This window comes from Hylobates moloch, unplaced genomic scaffold, assembly GCF_009828535.3.
Source record: "Hylobates moloch isolate HMO894 unplaced genomic scaffold, HMol_V3 SCAFFOLD_13, whole genome shotgun sequence".
Classification (NCBI taxonomy): Eukaryota; Metazoa; Chordata; class Mammalia; order Primates; family Hylobatidae; genus Hylobates; species Hylobates moloch.
In genome coordinates this window covers 41066506-41086904 of record NW_026652288.1, presented here as the reverse complement: position 1 = coordinate 41086904, position 20399 = coordinate 41066506, and the positions used below count along the sequence as shown (strand labels likewise).

The 20399-nt window shown below is 39.4% G+C and overlaps 1 protein-coding gene, 1 non-coding gene and 1 pseudogene across 4 annotated transcripts in view; 1 reads left to right on the top strand and 2 right to left on the bottom strand.

Moving 5' to 3' along the window:
- The window catches only part of KICS2 (KICSTOR subunit 2), a 30429-nt gene extending 18982 nt beyond the window's left edge, over window positions 1-11447 (bottom strand). For 2 of the 3 annotated variants that reach the window (XM_032173163.2, XM_058426661.1), the window contains exons 1-2: window positions 11154-11413; window positions 4862-5147 (exon numbers count right to left, since the gene is read on the bottom strand). In XM_032173163.2, the coding sequence (XP_032029054.1) occupies window positions 4862-5147; window positions 11154-11388 (521 nt within the window). In that variant the 5' untranslated portion in view covers window positions 11389-11413. Of the gene's footprint in view, window positions 1-4861; window positions 5148-11153 lie in introns of all 3 variants that reach the window. The other variant, XM_058426660.1, reaches the window with a different exon arrangement.
- Window positions 11384-20399, top strand: part of LOC116480806 (small ribosomal subunit protein uS17-like) — a 165197-nt pseudogene continuing 156181 nt past the window's right edge.
- LOC116481388 (U5 spliceosomal RNA) lies at window positions 16773-16888 on the bottom strand. The gene has a single exon (XR_004251545.1). It is a non-coding gene; the product is annotated as a U5 spliceosomal RNA (small nuclear RNA).

Sequence of the window (20399 nt, the reverse complement as noted above, 5' to 3'; positions counted from 1 at the left end):
TCCTAGGAGACACACACATACATGTGTACACACACACATCAGTAAGGTTCAGTACCTATTCTATCCTGGAGCTGACATCTTTCTCTTCCCCAATTTTTTTTGTGTGCAGACCATGTATCATTATCACAGGGAACTTTGAAAACAGAGGTTTCTGGGCACACTAAATTTTACCCTCTTAGGGCAGAGGAGGAAGGGCTCAGGGATGGGTATTTTTCTTAAGCTTCCCGAAGAGTTCAGCAAACCACTTTTACATTAGCATTTGAGAATCACTACATATCTCTTCCCCTTAGGAATCATATCCTTAACTGTACTTCAGTTTTGGGGTTTCAAAAAACTATGTTATTAAAAGAAAACATACTAATCAGATTGCAGGAAGAAATAAAAGAATATTTCCAAAAATACAAAATTTTTAAATGTTTAAAAAAAGTAAGTATATATTTATATGCAAAGCCTATTTCTCAGGAATGACAGCAAGAACTTGCTAACTTTAGGCCGGGCACAGTGGCTCACACCAATCCTAGCACTTTGGAAGGCTGAGGTGGGAGGATCATTTGAGGTCAGGAGTTCAAGACCAGCCTGACCAACATGGTGAAACTCCATTTCTACTAAAGATACAAAAAAAATTAGCCAAGCGTGGTGACGCATGCCTGTAATTTCAGCTAATTGGGAGGCTGAGGCAGGAGAATCACTTGAACCCCAGAGGCAGAAGTTGCAGTGAGCCAAGATCACGCCACTGCACTCCAGCCTGGGCAACACAGCAAGACTCAATCTTAAAGAAAAAAAAAAAACCTGCTAACTTTAGTTGCCTCTTAAAGACGGGAACTAAGTAGCTAAGGGGAAGGAAGACGACTTTCCACTGTGTTACACTTTATAAATGTTGACGCATGTGAACATATTATATATCAAACAATTTTAAAAAAAAGAAAATTTAGAATATGCCACAAAAATCAAAGAGCTATGACAATAAAAAATAACAAGCAACTATAAAGAACATTTTGGAGATAACTGGGGAAATCTGAACATGGACTATGTATTATACAATGGCAGAAAATCAGTGTTAGATTTCCTGAATGTAAAAACTGTTTTTTTCATTCAAAACTGTGTTATGATTATGTATGGTTCTTAGAAGACAAAATCTGAGTATGTAGGAGGAAAGTGTCACGATGATTGCATTTTACTTCCAAATAACTCCGGGAAGTACAATCATATACAGAGAGAGATAAGGCAAATGTGGCAAAATGTTAACAATTTGTGAACAAAGGTGAAGGATAGTTATATGTTCATTGTATAGTCATTTTTTTTTAGTAACAGCTTTACTGTTAATTACTTCATGTACCATCCTTTTAAAGCGTACAATTCAATGGTTTTAATATATTCGCAGAATTATGCAACCATCACCATGATCAATTTTAGAAAAGTCTCATGGTCCCCAAAAAAGCAATCCTGTGCCCATTAGCAATCACTCCTCCTTCCCCTCCAACTCCTGGCAACCATTTTCTGTGACTATGAATTTGTAATCTACTTGCTGTGTCTATGACTTTGCCTGTTCTGGATATTTCGCATAATGGAAATTATGTGATTTCCATGTGGTCTTTTATGACTAGCTTCTTTCACTTAGCATAATGTTCTCAAGGTTCATCCGTGTTGTTGCATGTGTCAGTACTTCATTCCTTTTTTTGCTGAATAATATTCCATTGTATGGATATACCACATTTATTTATCCATTTATCCATTGGTCAATGGACATTTGGGTTGTTTCTGCCCTTTGGCTATTGTAAGTAATGCTGCTATGAACATTCATGTCAATGGTTTTATGTGTGGACATATGTTTTCATTTTTCTTGGATATATACCTAGGAGTAGAATTGCTGATCATATGGTAACTATGTTCATTATACTATACTTGCAACTTTTTATAGCATTAAAAATTTCAAAATAAAAAATTAGAGGAAAACTTTTATAAAGAAAGAATAGGCTGGACGCAGTAGCTCACTCCTGTAATCCCAGCATTTTGGGAGGCCGAGGCGGGTGGATTGCTTCAGCTCAGGAGTTTGAGACCAGCCTGGGCAACATGGAGAAACCCTGTCTCTACCAAAAATGAAAAAATTAGCCAGGCATAGTGGTGCACACCTGTGGTCACAGCTGCTTGGTGGGCTAGGGTGGGAAGGTCGCTGAGCCCTGGAGGTGGAGGTTGCAGTTTGCTGAGATCATGTCACTGCACTCCCACCTGGGCAACAGAGCGAGACCATCTCAAAAAAAAAAAAAAAAAAAAAAAAGGAAAAGAAAAAGAAAGAAAGAATAGTAACATAATAATATATTAATCAAACTATCTTATGCTCAGAAAGACTATGTATGTACGTGGTTGTAGGTAGCACACAACTCGTATTCCTAGCAAGAGAATGTAGTAAATACTTCCTAGGTCTTCTGAAGAACTAATTTATTGACTTACAAAATGATCAGCAAAGAGAAATTATTTATCTGGACTAGATAAAAAAAATCTCAATTTTTAATAACAAGCAATGATGCATACACAAAACAATATGGGCTCTGAAGTCACAGAGCTAAGCTGTGTGACTCTAAGCAAAGTGTTCCACTTCTCTGGGACTCTATAAAAGGTGCACTATTTATACCTGTACTTCAAATCAGGTAACAGAGAAGAGGGTCTTGCATAGTGTCTGGCACACAGTAGTTGCTCAATACATGCTCATTTCCTTCAGAATAGGTATATATAAATATTTCCACCCTCTCCCCCTTTTCCTACAAGGTGAAAAATCAATTGCTGTTTTATTAAAGAACAATAACATTTTAGTTTTTAAACCATAAAACTGTATGAATCTACTTCCAAGTTGTTTTATTTCTGGCCTTTCGTCTGAACTCTAGACCCCCACTTCCAACTGCCTGCTAAATCTTTACTCGAAAATCTGCTAGCAACTCACACTCAACTTGCCCCAATTTTAGCTTACTACCTTCCTTCTAAACCAGTTCCTCTTCAGTTCCTCTTGTCTTTTCAATTCTGTAAACAATATTATCATTGGAGGGGCAAAACCTAAGTACCATCTTTGACAGCAACCTCTCATTATTCCCACCATCCTGTTGACAAGACTTATAGACTTCTTGTCAGCATCTCCTTTCCCACTGTCTTGCAACCATGAGGCCCTCCTTCTGTCTATTAGGCTACCATCATAGCCTGCTAAACTAACCTTTTCTCCTGTAACCTCTCTCTTCACCATCCCATTGTACACACAGTGCCACAGTAATTAGTCTAAGAACAGGATACTCCTGGTTCAAAACTTTGCATGGTTCCCCACTACTTACCAAATTAAGTACAAATTTTCAACCTGGAACACAACTATTCACTCATTTATTCAGCAAACATCTATTCAGCATCTACTATGTGCTAGGTTCTGTTCCAGGTGCTAAAGGCACAGCAGCTGTGATGGAGCTCACATTCTAGTTTTTGAGAAAAGGAAAGAAAAAACACCCTAAACAAACAACAGCAACTTCAGATGGCAATAAATCAGGAGAATAAGATAGTGACTAAAAGCAGAATAGTTTTAGTAGGATAGTGAGAGAAGGCTTCTCTGTTTGAACGAAGACTTAAAGATGAGAAGATAACTACAGTAAGAACATTTAAGGGAGAAAGAACTGCAAGTACCAAAACCCTGAAGGCTTTTTGTATTCTGAAATATCTTCTCATCTCAAAACACCTGCCGTCTTCTTTCCTACAGTTGCTTTCAAAATCCTACCTGCCGTTAAAAGCTCAACTCGGCTGGGCATGGTGGCTCATACCTGTAATCCCAGCACTTTGGGAGGCCGAGACAGGCGGATCACAAGGTCAGGAGCTCGAGATCAGCCTGACCAACATGGTGAAACCCCATCTCTACTAAAAATACAAAAAAAATTAGCCAGGCATGGTGGCGTGTGCCTGTAATCTCAGCTACGCAGGAGGCTGAGGCAGGAAAATCACTTGAACCCAGGAGATTACAGGCACTTAGTGGATGTCTGCCTCCACTAAGAATACTTAAAATGAAACCTAAACTGTATGGCAGAAACTCTAAAAGGAATTACAAATGAGTTTCCAACACATGTTAAAGAATGGCTTGTTCGAAGGAACAAGCAGATAAGTCACTGATTACTTTAAAAGGGACAACATTTATTTGAATAATAATTTGTTAAAAATTCACATTATTTTCAGCCAGGTGCATTGGTTCAGGCCTGTAATCCCAGCACTTTGGGAGGCGAAGGCAGGTGGATCACTTCAGGTCAGGAGTTCAAGACCAGCCTGGCCAATATGGTGAGACCCCCGTCTCCACTAAAAAAAAAAAAAAAAATACAAAAATTAGCTGGGTGTGGTGGCGTGTACCTATAATCCCAGCTACTCAGGAGGCTGAGGCAGGAGAATTGCTTGAACCCAGGAGGTGGAGGTTGCAATGAGCTGAGATCATGCTACTGCACTCCAGCCTGGGCAACAGTGGGATTCCATCTCAAAAAAATATGTATTTTCATATATTTTACTATGTTACAATTTGGTTTCCAGAAAAAAGAAATTCTTATTATTTTATATATAATTCTCTTGTTGTGTGAACTCTTTCCTAAGCAGCAAAATCGGTTATAATACAAGTTTTATGATTACTTCATTCTCGGTCTTTTGCTATTGCTTAGCAGCCGTGTGGTGTTAATAAGACCAATGAAGGTGCCTAATGTATACCTGTTGATTAATGTATATGTATAAAATGTAATCCAGTTATTTATTTCACAGTTATTTCATCACAGATTTTCATAAGAGTGTGGAGAAAAACTCTGAGCTTGTGTGGGACTGATAGGACAGCCACGTTTTCTCCCTCCCTCCTCCCCACACTGACCTGGAGCTGTATTTTTTCAGGATGGCATCCAAAAGGCCAACGAGCTCTTCAGCATTGATGAACTTCTGTGTGCTGAGGGTGTACATCTTCTCATAGAAGTCTGCGATCTCCATCCGAGCCTGAACAAAGAAGCAGAGCTGCTCTGACAGGTGGGAAAGGAGTTCTTCCACGTGAGGAGCAGTCCCACCCAGGGCACCACGGCCAGTCACCACCTTCTTCAGCTCGTTATGCAACGAAGTATAGATGGTGCGGATGGAATCCTTCCTGCTAAAGAAAGACTGGCCCCCTGGCAGGCAAACGACATAAGCACATGACAAGTAAGAAGGAGAAACCGTAAGTACCAAACACCTACCAGCATGCAAAAGCAAAGAATCCAAACCCACTGAGCTCAGTAAGTTTTCATCTACCATATTCTCTGTCTCCTATGATGGAGACATAAATAAATACTTTATGATTCATAATTTCCCTAAGGAATAAGCTAAACAAATACCTGATAGAGTTCATTACTGTAGCAATGGACCTGTGTACAATTTGCTTACCCATGTACCAATTCTCCCCCACTCTAACTCAATGAGGATTCAGATTTACTTCAGAGCATAACTAACCTAGCAAATAACACCAACCGGAACTAAAAAGCCTACCTTTCACATAGATGTATTCAAAGCAAAAGAACACACAAATTATGAAACACTATTGTTATTCCTGATATGTCATGATTTTTTGTTTCTGCTTTAGAGTTGTATTTTCCTTTGAATCTTATCTTTTAGATCATACCAGAAAATTGAATACATACACATATATTCCCTCTATGCAAGGAAACAGACTACTGGGATCCCAGGAGAATAAAGAAAATCTTAGCACTCTTGACAAGATTGACACTATACGTTATAAATAATAAGCACCATATTGTGAATTATTAAGACCAGGAACCAATTATAAATAACTGCTGCTGTAACCAGGGGATTCCAAAGGAAATCAGCAAAAAATAAAACCAAAAACACCTTTACATAGCCAAAAAGGATCAAATAGCATAGATACCATTTACTCACTTCTGTATGTACACATGACTAATTATATTTCTAAGTATACAGCCAGCTTCATGGATGTTCCCTTAAGCAATTCTGCACCCACCAAAGGGCCAGAGGCAAGACATTAGGAAAGTGTAAAGAAAAAAAGAAACAGGGCAGGTTTAAAACAGTGATTTCCAGGAATACATAAAAAAACTCGGAGATGAACAAGAGTTTAAATTTTCTCTTCAATGAATTTACTATTCTAAACATATACCTGTAATTAGGAATAAAAATGTATCAAGGCATTTGTAAAATATCCTCTTAATAAATGAACCATTTTACAATATTGATTTTAATTCATTGCTCGGTTTATGTTTCAAGAAATGAATCTTCCTTCCCTTACTACTAGGTAACCAACTTGTCCTAGTTTACCCAGGACTTTCCAGGTTTTAGCACTAGAAGTCTAGCTTCTCAGGAAATCTTTATACGGTTTTAAAACAAAGTCCCACATCCTAGAAATACCTCAGGCCTGGGCAAATTTGAACAGTTGGTTACGCTACTTATTTCTGACACCCCAGACAAACTACTGATACTTTGAGAAGTGTTTTTCCAATATACTGTCTAAACCAGGGGTGTTCAATCTTTTGGCTTCCCTGGGCCACATTAGGAGAAGAAGAATTTTCTTGGGGCACATATAAAATATGCTAACACTAACCATAGCTGATGAGGATAAAAAAATGCACAGAAAAATCTCATATTGTTTTAAGAAAGTTTAGCCAGGCATGGTGGCTCATGCCTGTAATCCCAGCACTTTGGGAGGCCGAGGCAGGCGGATCACCTGAGGTCAGGAGTTCGAGACCAGCCTGGCCAACATGGTGAAACCCCGTCTGTACTAAAAATACAAAACAATTAGCCGGGCGTGGTGGTGGGTGCCTGTAATCCCAGCTACTCGGGAGGCTGGGGCAGGAGAATCGCTTGAACCCGCGAGGCAGAGACTGCAGCAAACCGAAATTGTGCCACTGCACTCCAGCCTGGGCAACAGAGCAAGATTCCATCAAAAGAAAAGAAAAGAAAGAAGAAGGAAGGAAAGGAAAGGAAGAAAAGAAACAAAGAAAGAGAAAGAAAGAAAAAAAGAAAGAAAGAAAGAAAGAAAGAAAGAAAGAAAGAAAGAGAAAGAAGGGAAGGAAAAAAAAGGAAAGGAAAGAAAAGAAAAGAAGAAAGGAAGAAAGAAAGTTTATGAATTTGTGTTGGGCCGCATTCAAAGCCATCCTGGACTGCATGTGGCTCGCAGGCCACGGGTTGGACAAGCTTGTTCCAAACAGGTTGAGTAGCTGGCACATCATTTCTCCAACTAATACGATCAAAGTCCATCTGGGTACAGGTGGACCAGTTGTGACACCAATATCCCATACGGAACAGTTCCCTGCAGGGTTTGCCTTCCTCCCATGCCCATATTCAGTTTAGCTCTGCTGATTTTGTAGAGTGCAGGGTACAACATAAATAGACCTCTGTGACCACATCTAGGATAAAACCTCTCAGCTTAGGAGGGTAATAAGAGTATCGCATAAAACCTAAAAGCTGTGGAGGTCTGAAAGACTTGGTTTCAAACCCCAGCTCCCACGATTACAGGCTATGTTGATGTGCAAACTACTGAACCACTTTGAGCTTTAGTTGTCATTTTTAACATAAAACTGGTGATAGAGCTAAAAAAAACAAAATGAAATAACATTTGGTGTGTAATGTGCCTGGAACAAAGAATATATTCTATAATACTAATTTCTTTCCCTTCTATTTATAACTGATACATTTTTTAAAACTCCTAATACATAATTGAGCTTCTGAAACTGTGGTGAATTGGGAGCTTCAAGTACTACAAAAAGAAGAGCTATCTAGTACTATTAAACAGGGTGGCCTTGGTGAAAATTTTAACTTCGCATTGAAAAAGGGATATTATCTGTCTCTAGGACTTATGGGAGTAAAAAAAAGATACCTAACTTCATCAGATTACCCTCATCTGGGGGAATGGAAACACTACATAAATACAAAGAATACCTTTAAAAGCTTATCGATAAACGCTAATCACCAGTATGTGAAACCAAGTAAAGTGAAACTACTCTAAGGAAGAGATAGACCATCAACACATTTCTTTCAAACAGTTCTCTTTTCTCAAAGCTCTTAGGAACCCAATCCTATCTGTTCACTATCTTGGTTTGGAATATCCAGTGGGGACTGACCTTTCTTCATGCTGGAAAACAAGGAATCAGAAACATCCAACTTCTTTCTCTTTTCAATATTTTGAATTTATAAAATATGATTACTTTGAATGACTTTTAGAAGGCTCTAAGTTATAAATGCTCATAATTTCTCAAGATTTCAACAGTTTATCTCATGTCATGAAATTTTAAGTGTATTAAAGGAACGTGTAAAACATCTTGGGCATTTTATTCTCCAACTTCTTGCTAATAATAATTTTTAAACATCAGTTCTCAAGTTAAGTCATTTTCTACTATGTTAAATTTCAGCAACCCGAGGCTGAGGAAACTCTCCAGTAACGAAACAAAGGGAAGAAAAGTATGACCTTCTAAAATTCTCCACGGGCATTGAGTCAGCATATTTTAATCACTGATCCTTCCCCAAACAGGTATTATTCTCTCTTAAAGGAAAGAGAAGGAACCAAGATAAGGGCCTTACTCGAAGTTTTTCAGTAACAGGGTCAAGACAGGAACAGAAAGCTCCCTGTCAAGGTCTATCCTCTGTCTAAAGGCCCTGCTTGCTTCTTTAATCAGCATTCTCTGCTAAGGCCTCAAATAAATACCATCCATAAGAGAGGTAAAAAAAAAAAGACTCACTTTTTACTTGAAATTTGCTAAGCGAGTAGATCTTAAGTAGTCTGACAATATACACATGAAAGAAGGAAGGAAGGAAGGAAGATAACTAAGTAAGGTGATGGATATACTAAGTAGCTTGATTGTGGTGATCATTTCACAATTGATACATACATCAAAACATCAAGTTGTACATCTTAAATATATACAATTTTATTTGCCAATTATATCTCAGTAAGGCTAAAAAAACTTTTCAGAATTATGTTTTAAATTTTTTAAAAGCATGCATAAACTTTTTGTTTTGCTTTGTGAAGAAAACTATATAAATGTTCTAATGAGCGAAGTAGTTGGAGAACATGGGAATGTTTTAAATGGCAACACGAAAGTTTTCTCCTTAAGTTTTTAAGAAAATAGACAGTAAACCTGATAATTGTGAAGTCATATTGTAAGCACACTGATAACATATACACTCCAGTACCAAAAAAAATATGCAAAGATAAAATTTAAATTCTGGAACTTATGTTTACTGTACGTGTAAATAAGTTATGTAGCATTAAATATACTATTTTCAGAATATTTACTCAGAAGTGAGGAGCCCACCTAGGAACCTAACGGTGCCTGGGCATGTTTCACAGCACCAAATGTTGTGTAGGTCAGTTTCAAGGCATAGCCCTCATGCTCACCCATGCCAGCTGGGGTTCAAGCAGAACTAATCAATTTACACATTGAGGACCACTTTACAGAACCCAAGTGAGAGACAGTGAAGATCTTATATACACATTCTTACACACAGGGCAGCCAGTTCTGTTTACATAAAAACCTGGCTCATTCAACTTAAAATTAGAGTAGCAGATTTTTTTAAATGGAGTCAATAAATAGACTTTAGAAAATTCAACTGAACCCACTCATGTTATATGCAAAATTATATGTACATATATATTTTTCTGGAGAGTGAGTACACAGCTTTCATCAAATTTCCCTGGATAAGTTAATAAAAAAAAAAAGCAAAGAATCATGGCACCTGAATCAGTCACCATTCTTTGAGGTGGGGGAGTCTAAAAACAACTAAAACTGCCTAAATATTACCTACCTTCAGTATTACAGCTAGAATCCACCCCATTTTCACATATATAAAAAACATATCTGTATATATATTATACATAAATTATAATTTTCATACACATTTTTAATAAGTTATATGAATGCAAACTCAATCTGACAGTTCGAGGGCAGATATTTTGGTTTCGACTTTATCATCTACCCAACATAACTGCATATATAATTTGCTAATCTATAGAAAGGGGAATAATAACACCATAGCAGCAACTGCAAATTTGTGAGAAATGCCATTGTAAAAAGAGGAGGAAAAAACTAAAGTGAAACTATCTGACCAGTTTTTGCTAATAAATTAGCCTACTAAATAAGTATGTATAAATCAACATACTTGCTACAGCAATTACAATCTCAGGAAACCCTGTCTCTTGAGTGTTTACTGAAAGCTCAATAAGACGTACATGGTCACCTTCAGAAAATATAAGGAAAGTAGGGGGCTGGTTAGGGAACGGGGGCGGTGGATCAAAATGAAATCTACACCAATTTTACATTTCTATTCTCTGTATTTTATATATGTGTCCTTCATTCACATCAGACCTCATGCTTCTGAAAATTGAAGAGTCTAAAACAGGTCAAAGTACTGACTCTAAAACCCCTAGGATTCAAATATATTTATTTGTCACAATTAAGCAGTAATATTATTTTGTATGCATAATCCATGCCTTTTACATCTACCATTTCCTTCTCATCTACTTATACTTATTGCTTCTACTAGTAAAAATCAGTTGAATCAGCTCTTGAATCTTATTTTCAGAGGCAAGATGTACATGAGGTGCTAAGGGTGTTTACCATTTTCCCCTTAAGTCTCCTCTTGCTAGTGTTAGGCATATTGCTTGCCTTTCCTGCCCAGTATTCATTTATTTTCTTTAGTCATTAAATATGTATTGGGGCACTATGAAGACGGGGTAGGACTCCAAATGTGACTCTCGGGCCTTAATCTTAAGAGGCCACACAACAGTGTTCAGTAATAGAACTAGGTTGTTTTGCAAAGTTTTGCTCTTCTGGCTGCAGCGTCACTAATTAAAACAATGAAGACATAGTTTGGTTAACTTCTCATTTATGGCATCAATCCATGCACGAGGCAAAAGGGCAAACCCTTCGGTTTGGGTCACAGCCCTACAAAGAGCATCTACCCAGTTCGCCAATCTATCAGCAGCGCAGGCCGGTGGGCGGGGCTTGTGGAAGCCCAGGGAAGGAAAGGAACGGTGGGAGGAGACCTGGGAATGCCGAGTCGAGCCTGCGACTAGAAGTGACACAGAGACAGGAAACCCAAGCCACTGCCGACTGGGGAATATACCCCCTTTCCTTCCTCCTCAAGGGGCTCGGGGGGCGGGGCGGAGGTACCTAGTTTCTGCCCCAGGTAGGTGAGGCTGTGATAGACCTTCTCGGCCGCGGCCAGGTGCGCCAAGGCCGCCAGCAGCGACAGCCAGCTGCCCCCCGCGCTCTTGTTGGCCTCTCGTTCCTTCTCCACATTGTCCTTAGCCTTGTCGTAAGAGAAGATACCCAGGTGAGAGAAGAACGTCTCCAGCACCGCCTGTTCCACCGGGACCGGGGCGGCCAGCGGGATAGACTCCCCCATGCGAGCTGCGCCCCAGCTCGACCCACGTGGCTCTCCTCGGCCTCGCACTTCCGGGTTCTGAAGGAACGGGCTTGCGCACAAGCGTGCGTGCGCGTGACCGCCTCCACCGGCGGACTTGTGAGCGCGCCGCTGCCGGGTCGTTCCTGGGCCTTACAGAAGAAGCTGATAAGGGCCAAGGAAAGAGGGAGGTAGCGGTTCCTGAGCTCCTTCGGCGCTTCGGCTCCTGCAGCTCTGACTATTCGGACCGTCAGGGTAGAATAGGAGGCGGCCAGTTCCCTGCTCTAAGAAGTTGTCTGCGCTCTGAGGTGAGCTGACAGGCCCCTCCCTGTGAGGTTCGTCAGCGCTGGTGACGTCATGCAAACGTGACGTCGGCCCTGGCCAGAACACCTGGCCTGGGCTCGCTGGGCCAGCTGAGAGATGGGGAAGTGCCTGGAGTTGTGCTCACACTCACAGCAGGGACCCTAGTCACTTCTGACAGCTTCTACAACAACTCAGGGAAGTGATTTGTTGAGATTAGAAGACTGACGGGTAAAGGTTGATCTCGTCCCCATTGCCTAGTTTTCATCACATCACACACCATCGGTTAACTCTCACCTGTATCCTGTTCTAGTTCTCCCAGGTTTGTGTTAGCCCTGCAGCTAATAAGCAGAGCCCCTGGCCCAAACTACATTAACCTTCCTTAAAAAGTTGTCTTTTTTTTTTTCTTTTTTTTGAGACGGAGTCTCGCTCTGTAGCCCAGGCTGGAATGCAGTGGTGAGATCTCGGCTCACTGCAGCCTCCACCTCCCAGATTCAAACGATTTTCCTGCCTCAGCCTCCCTAGTAGCTGGGATTACAGGCCAGCGCCACCACACCCGGCTAATTTTCGTATTTTTAATAGAAACGGGGTTTCACCCTGTTGGCCAGGCTGGTCTCAAACTCCTGGCTCAAGCAATCTTCCCACTTCAGCCTCCCAAAGTGTTGGGATTACAGGTGTGAGCCACCACGCCTGGCCAGAATGAAGGATACATTAATGTAAATTGTGCACATTGTCATTTAGATTAATTACAAGTTCCTTTGGCATTTAAGAAACCCCATGAACCCGGCTCATACTTATATGTCCACTACTTTGGAACACTACCCACTACTCGATAGTTTTTTCCTTTCTTTTTCTTTGTACATACTTATTTTATGCTTCTTAGTCACACTATTTAATCGCATATATTTACATGTGCCTTTCCCCAAGTGGTGAGATCCCTAGGGTACACTAGGGTTCACTTTACAGTTATAATCTTTTCATATTGGATGGCGCAGCCATGTTTGTTGAACAAATGAGAGAATTGCCTGTTTTCGTTTTTTCTAAAACTAGAGCTGCCATCATCACTACCTTTTAAAAGAAATCTCACTAATCTAATTTTAATGACTAGGTATTGTGCACTTGTACCCTATACTCAAGAGTGTAATTGGATAAGATCAACTCTGTTAACAATGATACAAGGCAGTTTTTTTTTTTTTTTGGTTGTTTTATTTTGTTTTGTTTTTGGACAGGGTCTCACTCTTTCCTCCAGGCTGGAGTTTCCCCCAGGCTGGAGTGCAGTGGCGTGACCTTGGCTCAAGGCAACCTCCGCTTCCCAGGCTTTAGTGATTCTCCTGCCTCAGCCTCCCAAGTAGCTGGGATTACAGGCCAGTGCCACCACACCTGGCTAATTTTCGTATTTTTACAAACCTGCCCCATGTATCCCGAAACTTAAAGTATAATAATAAAAAAAAAATGCCATCCTGGGGAAAAGATATCTGTAATATATGTCAGACAAAGGTTTAATGTACTTAACATATCAAGATCTCTTACTAACCAACAAAAATAAAAGGACATGAATATATAAGTCCCAAAAGAAATATAAAACTCAAATAATTCTTTTTTAATGCTCAAGCTCACTAGTAATCAAATGCAAAATAAACTATATTCTGTGTTTCATCTACCAAACTAGCAAAAGAAACTGTTTAATTTTATTTCAATAGTTTTGGGGGTACAGGTGGTTTCTATAGGAATAAGTTCTGTAGTACTGATTTCTGAGAGTTTTGGTGCACCTGTCACCTGAGCAGTGTATACTATACCCAGTGTGTAGTCTGTTCTCTCTCACCCCTCTCCCAGCCTTCCCTGCGAGTCCCCAAAGTCTATTATATCATGCTTATGCCTTTGCATTCTCATAGGTTAGCTCCCAAAAGAAACATTTTAATTGCTGATAAATGTGCAATAAACATCTCCCCATTTTCCCCACCCCCCAGACCCTGGCAATCATGATTCTACTCTCTGCTTCTATGAGTTCAACTTTTTTAGATTCTCCATATAAGTGAGGTCATAGAATATTAGTCTTTCTGTGTCTGGCTTATTTCACTTAATGTAACATCCTCCATGTTTATCCATGTTGTCACAAATGTCAGGATTTCCTTCCTTTTTATGGGTAAGTATTCCATTGTCTGTATTTACTACATTTTGTTTATCTCTTCATTCATTGACAGACACATTGTTTCTGTATCTTGACTATTGTGAGTAATCCTTTGGATATAAATGCAGAAGTGGAATTGTTGGATCATATGATAGTTCTATTTTTAATTTTTTGAGGAACCTCCATACTATTTTTCCATAATGGCTGTATCAATTTATATTCCCACCAGCAGTGTACAAGGGCTCCTGTTTCTCTACACCCTCAGCAACACTTGTTATTGCTTGTCTTTTTTTTTTTTTTTTAAATAGAGACAGTCTTGCTGTGTTGCTTAGGCTGGTCTCAAACTTTCAGTGTCAAGCAGTCTTCCCACCTCAGCCTCCCAAAGTGCTGGAATTACAGGCATGAGCCACCCCGCCTGGCCATTTTTTTGATAATAGCCATTCTAACAGGTGTGAGGTGATATCTTATGGTTTTGACTTGCATTTTCATGATGATTCGTTATGTTGAGTTTGTTTTAATGTATCTGTTGGCTATTTTTATGTCTGCTTTGGAAAACTGTCTATTTGCATCCTTTGCCCAATTTTTAATTGGGCAATTTGTTTTCTTGCTGTTGAGTTGTATGAGTTCCTTACATATTTTGGATATTAACTCCTTACCAGATATATGGTTTGCAAATATTTTCTCCCATTGCATAGGTTACCCTTTCATTTTGTTGATTGTTTCCTTTGCTGTGCAGAAACTTTTTAGTTTGATGTAGTCCAACTTGTTTATTTTTGCTTCTGTTGCCTGTACTTTGGGTGCATATCTGAAAAATCATTGCCAAGACCAATGTCAAGTGGCTTTCCCCCTATATTTTTTTCTAGGAGTTTTATAATTTCAGGCCTGATATTTAAGTCTTTAACCCATTTCAATATAATTTTTGTGAAGGGTGTAAAGTAAGGATATAATTTTACCCTTTTGCAGGTAGATACCTTAGATACCTAGTTTTTCCAACGCTATTTATTGAAGACACTATCCTTTACCTATTGTGTATTCTGGATGCCCATGTCAAAGATTAGTTGACCATATATGTGTGGGTTTATTTTTAAGCTCTGTATTCTTTTCCATTGGTCTCTGTGTCTGTTTTTATGCCAGTACTACACTGTTTTGATTAGAATAGCTCTGTAATATAATTTGAAAACAGGGAGTGTGATGTCTCTAGCTTTGTTGTCGTTTCTCAAGATTGCCTTGATTGGCCAGGTGCGGTGGCTCACGCCTGTAATCCCAGCACTTTGGGAGGCTGAGGTGGGCAGATCACGAGGTCAGAAGATCGAGACCATTCTGGCTAACACAGTGAAACCCTGTCTCTACTAAAAATACAAAAAAATTAGCCAGGCGTGGTGATGGGTGCCTGTAATCTTAGCTCCTCGGGAGGCTGAGGCAGAAGAATGGCATGAACTCGGGAGGTGGAACTTGCAGTGAGCCGAGATCACGCCATTGCACTCCAGCCTGGGTGACAGAGCAAGACTCCGTCTCAAAAAAAAAAAAAAAAAAAAAAAAGATTGTCTTGATTATGTGAGGACTTTTGTGGTTCCATATGAATTTTGGGATTGTTTATTTCTATGAAAAAAATGCCATTGGGCGTTTGATAGAGATCACATTGAATCTAGATTGCTTTGGGGAGTATAGACATTTTAACAATACTAATTCTTCAATCTGTGAACATATCTTTATTTGTGTCTTCATTTTCTTTCATCAATGTCTTATTGTTTTTAGCGTACAGATTTTTCACCTGCTTGGTTAAATTTATTCGTAATTATTGTATTGGTTTTGATGCTAGTATAAATAAGATGTTTTCTTAATTTCTTTTTTAGGTAGTTTATTGTTAGTGTATAGAAATGCAACCAATTTTCATTTGTTGATTTTGTATCCAGCAACTTCACTGAATTGGTTTGTTCTAATTTCTTTCTTTCTTTCTTTCTTTCTTTCTTTCTTTCTTTCTTTCTTTCTTTCTTTCTTTCTTTCCCTCTTTCCTTCTTTCATTTTCTTTCTTTCTTTTTCTTTATTTTTTTCTTTCTTTCTCCTTCCTTCCTTCCTTCCTTTTCAATCTCTCTCTCTCTCTCTCTCTCTTTTGAGACAGGGTCTCGCTATGTCATCCAGACTAGAGTGCAGTGGCATAATCACAGCTCACTGCAGCTTTAACCTCCTGGGCTTAGGTGATCATCCCACCTCAGCCTCTGAAGTAGCTGGGACTACAGGCCCACGCCACCACACTCGGCTAATTTTTTTATTTTTTGTAGATACAGGTGCCGCTATGTTGCCTAGGATGATCTCAAACTCCTAAGCTCAAGCAACCCTCCTGCCTCGACTTTCCAAAGTGCTGGAATTATGGGCGTGAGCCACTGTGCCCAGGTGAGTGTTCTATATATCAGATTATGTCATATGCAGAGATAATTTAACTTCTTTTCTGATTTGGATGACTTTTATTTCTTTTTCTTGCCTAATTACTCTGGTATATTCCTTTAATTTGTTGAGAGTTTTTATCATGAAAGATGTTGAATATTATTAAATGCTTTTTCTTGCATCTACTGAATTGATCATATGATTTTTATACTTTGTTTAGTTAATGTGAAATATCACATTGGTTGATTCACCTATGATGAACTGTCCTTGCATCTCAGGAATAAATCCTACTTGATCTTAGTGTGTGATACTTCTAATGTGGCATTGAATTTTGTTTGCTAATATTTTGTTGAGGATTTTTGCCTGTAGAGCCAGAAGTCAGGGATATTGGCCTATAATTTTCTTTTCTTTGTAGTATCTTTATCTGGCTTTGATGCAAGGGTAATGCTGGCCACATAAAATGAGTTTGGAAGTGTTCCTTTCTCTTCAGTTTTAAATGCTTGGTAGAATTCACCCATGAAGCTATCTGGTCTGGGCTTTTCTTTTTTTTCCTTTCCTTTCTTTTTTGTTTTTTACTAGCCCTGCCAAAGGAAGACCTCAAAAAATTAGCTAAAAACTCAGAGTCTTTCCTCTTCACAGGAATCTTGAGTAAAAGGTGAAAAATTTATGTGACCTGAAAACAAGCCAGAATATTGCTGGGTTTTTCTCTATTGGGAAGTTTTTGGTTACTGGATCAATCTCCTTACTCATAATTGGTCTGTTCAGATTTTCTGTGTCTTTGTGATTCAGTCTTGGTAAATTGTATGTTTCTAGAAATTAGAGTACTACCTTGAACTTAACAGATGTTCATTAAATATTTAATTGATTCTTCTTGTCTCATAAGAATGATATAAGAAAATACATAGTGTTAATGACATGTCAAGCTGTTAAAACGTTAAAGTTATAAAGCAAGAAATTACTTTGAATGGTTCAGCCCATGAGCAGGATATTTTGTATAGCAGCAATAACTATTTGCTTATTTTTATTTTTTTAGAGACAGGGTCTTGCTATGTTGCCCAGGCTGGTCTCAAACTCCTGGACACAAGTGATCCTCCTGCCTTGGCCTTCCAAAGTGCTGGGATTACAGTCATGAGCCACCACACCTGGCTCATTATTTGTTATTGGTAACATATTAGATATCTATTGCTGCATAATGAATAACCCCAAAACATAGTGGCTTAAAACAATAAAAATCATTTATTATCTCTCACAATTTCTGTGAGTTGGGAATTCAAAAGTAGATCAGTTGGGCGGTTCTATGTCAGTCTCTTATAAAGTTTCAGTCAGATGTTGGCAAGGGCTGTAGTCATCTAAAGTCTTGACTAGACTGGAGAATCCCCTTCCACGGTGGCTCTCTCACGTTCTTGGCAGCTTGGCCTGAGCTATTGGCCACATGGGGCTCTCCACAGGACTCCTTGAGTGTCCTCACAGCATGGTCACTGGCTTATCCTGGAGCAAGTGGTTCAGAGACCAAAGCAGGAGCTGCAATGCCTTTTATCACTTAGCCTCAGAATTCACACATCACCTCTGCCATATTCAGAGCCACCCTTGATTGAATTTGAGCAGAAGACTAGTGAAGGGTCTGAATGCTAGGAAGCAAGCATCACTGGAGGTTATCCTAGAGGCTGGCTTCCACAGATGATGACATTTTCAGCATAGAGAATTCTTTGTCTTCCTAAAAATATCTAAGGATGACAGCCTTAACTGCTCCTTCAGTAATATTTTATTACTCAAGAAACTGTTTCTTAATTTCAGGCAAAATCTCTCTTAAGTCTAGAAAAACAACTCTGCTCAAGACCATTGATTTGGTATTGCTCTTCACAGGTCTTTGAAAATAACCCTCGTGACAATGCCAGTGAAAAAAACATTTTAGTTATAACAACCCATTTTGGGGACAAAAGGACTTTAAGAACAAAGCAAGGCATTCATTCTTTCATTTATTCAATAAACAATGGACTACATTTAAAATATTTTTAGAGACGAGGTCTCGCTCTGTCACCCAGGCTGGAGCGCAGTGCTGTAATCATAGCTCACTGCAGCCTCACTCCTGGGCCCAAGCGATCCTGATCCTGCTTCAGCCTCCTCTGTAGCTAGGACTATAGGCACATGTCATCATGCCTGGCTGATTTTTAAAATTTATTTTTCAGAGCTGGGCTCTTGCTATGTTGCCCAGGCTTGTCTTGAACTCCTGGTCTCAAGCAGTCCTTCCACCTCAGCCTTCCAGAGTTCTGGGATTACAGGCATGAGCCACTGTACTGGCTTGGATGAAATTTCATTTGTGGCCAATATATACAAAGTAACATATTCCAAAATCGATTTTACAGTTTGTGATTATGCCAATTAATTACTACCTAAAGTTGATATTATTTGGGCTTACTTCCCTTTTCCTGATCAATTTCCTGGATGTGACGCTAACAGTAAAACTATCATTGATATAGCACTTACTGTGTGCCAAGTACTTTATACATCTTTTAATATAGTATTTTTTTAGTCTTTGAGATGAGGTCTCACTATGATGCCCAGGCTGGTCTCAAACTCCTGAGCTCAAGCAGTCCTCCCGCCGTGGTGTCCCAAAGTGTTAGAATTATAGGCATGAGCCACCATGCCCGGCCAAGTGCTTTATATATGACTGATCTTCCTATAAGTCTTCAAGGTAGGTGTACTTTTAGCCACTTGATTATGGAGAAATGGTGGCTCCAAAAAATTAAGTAACTTGTCCAAATACACAGAACGAGTAATTGATAAGGCTAAGATGCAAACCAAGATTTGTGTAGCTTTCCTCCATAAACCTGGCTGCTGTTAATGAGTTGTCCACACACACACAGGCCTCCCACCTGAGTACTAAGAGATTTCCACTTGTTATTCAAGCAATGTCAGATTGTTTCTGTAGTTATCTTTCTTGCCGTATCAACAGTGTGACTGAAAGATACTGTTTCAGGGAGAAGTCTTCTTTGGCTTACCAAGAATCAAATATTTGACACAGAACAAACGTTTAATTTTTTTTTTTTTTTCAGATCATTTGCTAAAAGTACCACACAATTAGCAATACATTATTACATTTTTTTTTTTTTTTTTTTTTGAGACGGAGTTTCACTCTGTCACCCAGGCTGGAGTGCAGTGGCATGATCTCGGCTTACTGCAACCTGTGTCTCCTGGGTTCAAGCAATTCTCCTGCTTCAACCTCACGAGTAGCTGGGATTACAGGCATGCGCTACCACACCCAGCTAATTTTTGTATTTTTAGTAGAGACGGGGTTTTACCATGTTGATCAGGCTGTTTACGAACTCCTGACCTCAAGTGATCCATGCGCTCAGACTCCCAAAGTGCTGGGATTACAGGCGTTAGCCACCATGCCTGGCAAACATCTTACTTTCTTTTTTTTTAATTTATTTTATTTTATTTTATTTTATTTTATTATTATACTTTAGGTTTTAGGGTACATGTGCACAATGTGCAGGTTTGTTACATATGTATCCATGTGCCGTGTTGGTTTGCTGCACCCATTAACTCGTCATTTAGCATTAGGTATATCTCCTAATGCTGTCCCTCCCCACTCCCCCCAACCCACAACAGTCCCCGGAGTATGATGTTCCCCTTCCTGTGTCCATGAGTTCTCATTGTTCAGTTCCCACCTATGAGTGAGAACATGCGGTGTTTGGTTTTTTTGTCCTTGTGATAGTTTACTGAGAATGATGTTTTCCAGTTTCATCCATGTCCCTACGAAGGACATGAACTCATCATTTTTTATGGCTGCATAGTATTCCATGGTGTATATGTGCCACATTTTCTTAATCCAGTCTATCATTGTTGGACATTTGGGTTGGTTCCAAGTCTTTGCTGTTGTGAATAGTCCGCAACAAACATACGTGTGCATGTGTCTTTATAGCAGCATGATTTATAGTCCTCTGGGTATATACCCAGTAATGGGATGGCTGGGTCAAATGGTATTTCTAGTTCTAGATCCCTGAGGAATCACCACATTGACTTCCACAATGGTTGAACTAGTTTACAGTTCCACCAACAGTGTAAAAGTGTTCCTATTTCTCCACATCCTCTCCAGCACCTGTTGTTTCCTGACTTTGTAATGATCGCCATTCCAACTGGTGTGAGATGGTATCTCATTGTGGTTTTGATTTGCATTTCTCTGATGGCCAGTGATGATGAG